This window comes from Hipposideros armiger, unplaced genomic scaffold, assembly GCF_001890085.2.
Source record: "Hipposideros armiger isolate ML-2016 unplaced genomic scaffold, ASM189008v1 scaffold_304, whole genome shotgun sequence".
Lineage (NCBI taxonomy): Eukaryota > Metazoa > Chordata > Mammalia > Chiroptera > Hipposideridae > Hipposideros > Hipposideros armiger.
Window position 1 is genome coordinate 1,777,086 of NW_017731654.1, and position 6,119 is coordinate 1,783,204.

Below are 6,119 nucleotides of genomic sequence, written 5' to 3' on the forward strand. Positions count from 1 at the left end.
CTGCAGCCTGCGCCGTCGCCGGCGACTCACGGCAGCCCAGCTCCAGGTTGAGCTGTTGTTCAGCATCTTAGCTGTGGAGGGCAGTGTCAATGGCCCTCATATGTGGGATCCGAACCGGGGACCTCTGGCGTCGCAAGCCAGTTCTTAACCATTGCACCACTCGGCCGGCCCTATCTTGGATTTTAATGATAGCTATTCTACTGTCAATTAGTAGAAATAGATAAACAGTTCTGCCTTTTTTCCCACATCATTTTCCCAAAGCAGCATTGCTCTAAACACTTGTTTAATACCGTCAGCATTTTTGATGAGCCTGTGTACTCTGGACTGTACCCTTTCTTCATGAGATGTTACACGAACAACTCCTGCTTACCAAATAAAATTTGGAAAGTAGAGTAAGAAGAAAAGTTGCCCACAGTCTACCGCCCAAACCCAGTCATTGGCAACATTTTGTGTATTTCCTCATTTTTTCTGCACATGAACTTTATTTTTGTTTTTCCTTTTCACTTGACAGTCTGTCATCAGCCTTTTCCATGTCATTACATAGCCTGATGTTAGTCTTTTAGCGTCTTACATTTCTTATATTCATTCTTTTGCATTTGTAATTAGTACTTTACCCTTTACCTGTCTCCCATATGTGTTCTTTGGTGAATTGTGCTCACTCTGGCTTTGGCGCCTCCTCTTTCCTTGGGATCACCTCTCATACTCTGACTTACTGTATTTAGTGTCTTTCACATTTTTTGATCATTCTAATATGAGGCCATGGGATTGGCTACTTTTTCACTGGATTTTCAGAAATCTGCTTTCCTAAAGACTTGAGTTTTGTGTCCTACTACCAGTCATTGGTTGTCTTCTTTTCTTTAGAAAAATCTAAGACTATGCCCTCACCACCTTGCTTGTAGTTAGCAGTCAGCGAATGTCCAGTTCTTGTCCCTTAATGCATCTGTTCACCTCCTTCTCAACAATCAGCCCTTTCTCATTGACTGGGCAGAAATCTGGGCTCCTGCTTTGTTTTATTTTAAGCAGTGACATTGCCAGCAAGGTGAGGACATATTGAACATTCTCCGTTGGCAGTCTTCCATCACATCCTGAGCTTACCAAGTTTCCATCTCAAGTGGGTCTTGCCACTGTCAGTTTGGTTCTTTTTTGAGAAAGAACGTTTTTTATCCTTGAGCTGATTGAGACTAGTGATTATCTCTGTAGTGATACGGCTTTTGCATCTCTTTTTTTATATCTCTAGCTGCTGCTTTTAACAAGATTGTCCATTGCCTATTTCTAGATGTGTATACCATTCTCTCTACATTAAAATAAAGGCATCTGAGGCCACAGGTTTTGTTCTTTACTTTCTTTTCTTTCTTGTTTTTAAGCTATTTCCTTAAGTAGGTTTTTTAAAACTGTTGTAATGTTAAAACAATGCTATGATGCTCTTGACACTTATTTTTGTTCTTTCTTTTGGTCTTTATTTTCTCTGCTTGCCTCATTGATGATTAAATCCTTGTTATCAGATCAAGACTCCTACAAGATATTTTCTCCCTCACCCTTTGCCTGTTCCCTCCACCATCACCAGGAGCTCTCCCTGTTGTTTCTTATCTTTTTCAGAACCATCTCTTTACTTCCCATGGGATCTTTTTCATCCAAACTCATGGCTTTTAGCTCAAAGAACCGAGAAGGCCCCCTGGTCTAACCCCTTTGGTTTTCCATTCTGCATGCTAGAGTTCCTCTGGATGTCCAATATGGACACCCACCTCATTTGGGCCTTTGTTCACTGTTGCACTGCTGGTCTCCAATAAGGACTTGCTGGGATTTCTAAGTCTTAATGGTGTCTCCATCTTCATGAAGCTGGCTGGCAGGAAGGCACTCACCTGATACAGCCTGGCCACATCTACATGGGTTCCCATTAAACCTACCTTTTACTCTTCAAAATGACTAAACAACTATTTAAAAATTTTTTATCGAGAAATATTGTCATTATTTTAAATAAAAGTAATATATGACATATCAAAACATACTTGAGGGAGTAATGGACATTGAATTCTTGACAGAATTACATCAGAGAAGTGGGGGAGAGAAAGGACGTGGAGAGCTTACACAGGCCCCAGTTTAATGTGTAATTTTTTATTTGCCTCAAATCTTTTAAGAAATTCAACATAAAGCTAGGTGTTGGATCTACAGATATTTAAAAGTTATTTTTTCTAATTGATATACTTGCATATTTCACAATTAAAAAGATTAAGTGAGATAATGTATTGCAACTATTTAGTAGAAAATTAGCACAATCCTGGTAGGGCTGAGCTTCCTTTGTGATCACAGCCTTCAACCTTTCTTCCTCCCCAAAGGGAACAACTATTATCAGTGTGGAATGAATCACACCAGGCCTTTTTCTAGATATTTATTTACCCAAATATGTACCCTTAGAAAATATATATTAATTTTTTGTTTTAATTTTTTGAGGAGGGGGAATTATGATAAATTTTTCTTTTATTCTTCTTGTATTTCTATTATCTCCATTATGTGATAAACATGTATCACTTTTTTTTTTTTAAGATTTTATTTGGGAATTGGGGGAGGGAACAGACAAGTTGCTTTCCTTTTGTTCTTCAGTCTAGTTGTGGATGACGTCGCTTCACTGGCCCATGTTGGTATTATCATTGCGCTCTTCCAGGGTGAGGCAGTTCCTCGCCAGCCATTGGACGGCTGCTCATGGCGGCTCACAGCAGCTCTCACCGGCTGTGGGCCGCTCACACTGGCTGCCAGCCACTCACGGTACAGGGCCTGCAGCCTACCATCGCCAGCGACTCACGGAAGCCCTGCTCCAGGTTGAGCTGTTGTTCACCATCTTAGCTGTAGAGGGCGCAGTGTCACTGGCCCTAATGTGGAATCCTAACCGGGGCCCTGCTGCTCAGAGCTGGCATCCCAAGCCAACTCTTTTTTTTTTTTTTTTAAAGATTTTTTTTTTTTTTTAAGAGGGCAGCATCACTGGCCCTCACATGTGGGATCCAAACCGGGGCCCTCTGGCATCCCAAGCCAGTTCTTAACCTTCGTGCCACTCGGCTGGTCCCCAAGCCAACTCTTAACTAACGTGCTGTTTGGTCGGCCCTGTATCACTTTTCTAATCAGGAAAAAATTAAGCTATGCTACAAAGTGTGGCAATAAATTGGAAGAATGATGATTCAGTACCCCTTCAAAGTTATAACAGAATATAATGAACTCTAGAACTTGGTACTCTTGAGATTTGAGGGTTTATTCTCACAGCCACCACCCTCCTGTTTTAATTTTTTTAATGTCATCGCATGATACGTGTTTTTCTGCTCCTTTTTTTACTCAGTGTGTCTTAGACTCTTTCAATGGTGTATAATAAATTGTCACTGTTTCTAACTACATAATATTCTGTGCATAACCATGATTGATTTCATATGTTTAATATGAATTCATAATATATTACTCTGACAGCTACCGGGTTATTAGAAGTTGTGCTGCAAAGAACATCTCTGTGTGAGGGGCTGGGGGAAGCCACAGGTGTTTAGGGAGGTACTGAGGAGTAGAATTCTGTGCCTCTAGGGCATGTGCTCAATTCCGATTGTAGTGGACACTTCCAATTTGTCCTTCAGAGTGGCTGTGCCAGTTCACACTTCCACCAGCAGAGGGAGTGGCTCTTTCCCCCACCAACAGTTGCTAATAAAAGACCTAAGTTTTTAAAAATCTAGTCGATTCAAACTGATATCTTGTTTTAATGTGCATTTCCCTAATTAGTTGTGAGGTCAGTCACCTTTCATATGTTTATTGTATTTCCTGTTGTGTGAATTGCCTGCTCATGTCCTTTGCCCATTTTTATTTTGGATTGTCATTTTCTTAATTGATTTGTAAGGTTTCTTTAATTTCCTTATTTGCTTTATATCCAGGGGAAACCCTTCTTGTTTTTCAGAAATTGTTTTAACTGTTGCACATTTGTCTTTGACATACATTTTATAATCAGTTTTTCAAGTTCAATGAATAATCCTATTGAATTTGGTATTACTTTAATTAGCACAGGTTAATTTGGGGAGAAATATCATGTATTTTATCAACACTATTTGTTAAATCTTTCTCAGCCAAATATGTCTGTTCTGAATTAAATCATTTGTTTAATGCTATTGGTCTGTGATAAAAATTAAAATAGTTGACCTTGCCGTCATGTCTCATTTTCTTTTGAAATAATTGCCATCTTGTTCAGCATATTTCTTTTCTAAACACGTTATCTGAACTGTTGTAAAGGGGGACTGGGGGATGTGCAGTAGCAGGTGGTAAAATTCTGTCATCTTTTCTGTCTTGTTTTTCTAGCAATCCCTAAAGTGAGACTCGAGACAATCTACATTTGCGGAGTAGATGAGATGAGTACTCAGGATATCTTTTCCTATTTTAAAGAATATCCTCCAGCTCACATTGAATGGTTGGATGATACCTCCTGTAAGTACACCCAAGTTTTCTGTTGAATATGCTTTTTTTTATTTTAAAAGTGTTCTTGCCATCTCAGATGGTGAATGATTATGGCTCAGACTACTTGTCGATGTCTCACCTTTGCCATTAGCCTAGGAGAGAAAAAAATGCCCACTGATGAGAACCAGAATGCATTACCTAGTCTGCCAGATGATACCCCATGAGTATTCTAAGTCAGCTCAGACCCGGTGACCAGGGTTTAGGAGGCTGGTGGCTGCCATCTGAGTCCAGTGTACATAACAGGCCTTTTTAACTCCCACAATTTCCCAACAAGGGGGTGGATCCAGCTACATAGAGTTGGAGCTGAGGGCTGCATTTTCAGGGCTTTAGACTTTTTCTTTGCAACTTGCCATACAGAGGGCAGGCTCTGCTTAAGTGCCTCTAACCTAGAACTAGACCAGAACCCTCTGACACTGTATCAGACCTCTCATCTCTGCTTGCTTTGGACTGTGTTTTCTGGAACTTCACCTGCTTGCCCTAACATGTGAGCTGTTTAATTTGTGAACGTTATAACAGTAATTTTTATTTTAATTTTTATTGGGGAACTGTGTTTTTCTAGGACCCATCAACTCCAAGTCAAGTAGTTGTTTCAATCTAGTTGTGGAGGGTGCAACTCAGTGGCCCATGTGGGGATCGAACCGGCAACCTTGGTGTTATGAGCACTACACTCTAACCCACTGAGCTAACCGGCCACCCCTAACAGTAATTTTTAGTTTGCATCCCAACTCCCAAGTCTGGCCTGGCCTCTGGTGACCACGTTGCTGGCTTCTTGTCTTGCCGTACTTCTAGTCTGGTGTTAGTTACTGCCAGCTTGTTGACCTGCTAGGTTGGACCCAGACTGGTTTTCCAGGCTGCTTTCTTTAGAAGATGTTGATTCAGTGTTTTCATTGAAATAAGAAGAAACATGACTGAGTAAAAGATGTTTCTCCTTTTTTCTTTTTTCTTAAAACCGTCCAAATCAGCGGTTGGTAAACTTTTTCTCTAAAGGGTTGGATAGTAAATATTTTAGGCTTTGCAGCCATATAGTCTCAGTCGCATTTACTCAACTCTTCCATTGTAGCATGAATGCAGCCATGTAGACAATACGTAATGGAATGAGCTTGTTGTTTTCCATAGAACTTTATTTACAAAAACAGACGGTGGTTGTGTAGTTTATTGTACATTAATTATACCGAGATAAAGCTGGTACACATATAAATAAAATAAATGACAGTTGATGGACTGGATCTGGGCTGCAGGTTGTAGTTTGCTAACTCCTGGTTTAAGTCATTAAAACTAGCTAAGGGATATTAGAGTTGGAGGGACCCTTAGAATTATGCAGTTCAACTACCTCATACTGTACATCAGAAACCCAATGCCACGTGGCATGTCAGTAACAAAGATGAGACGCTTTAGGCCTTCATTTCTCAAGCTGAGATATAAATGCTGTTTTAAACATTTAAACAGACTTTTCTACAAGACTTCTCGAAATCTTTTTCTTGCTAAATTCTTTTCCTTAAAGAAGCAAATTCGAGTAGTTGCTACAAAGCCAAGTGTCTGTCTTGCCTTCATTGCATACCGTATTTGCCGGCGTATAAGACGATTTTTTGGCCCTGAAAAATATGCCTCCAAGTGGGGGGTCGTCTTATACGCCAGGTACACTTCAGATA

At 40.2% G+C, this 6,119-nt stretch overlaps 1 protein-coding gene across 4 annotated transcripts in view; it reads left to right on the top strand.

Moving 5' to 3' along the window:
- NCBP3 (nuclear cap binding subunit 3) overlaps window positions 1-6,119 on the top strand; it is a 28,777-nt gene that overhangs the window by 8,546 nt on the left and 14,112 nt on the right. For all 4 annotated transcript variants that reach the window (XM_019659820.1, XM_019659821.1, XM_019659823.1 and 1 more), the window contains exon 4: window positions 4,315-4,440. In XM_019659820.1, the coding sequence (XP_019515365.1) occupies window positions 4,315-4,440 (126 nt within the window). The remainder of the gene's footprint in view (window positions 1-4,314; window positions 4,441-6,119) is intronic.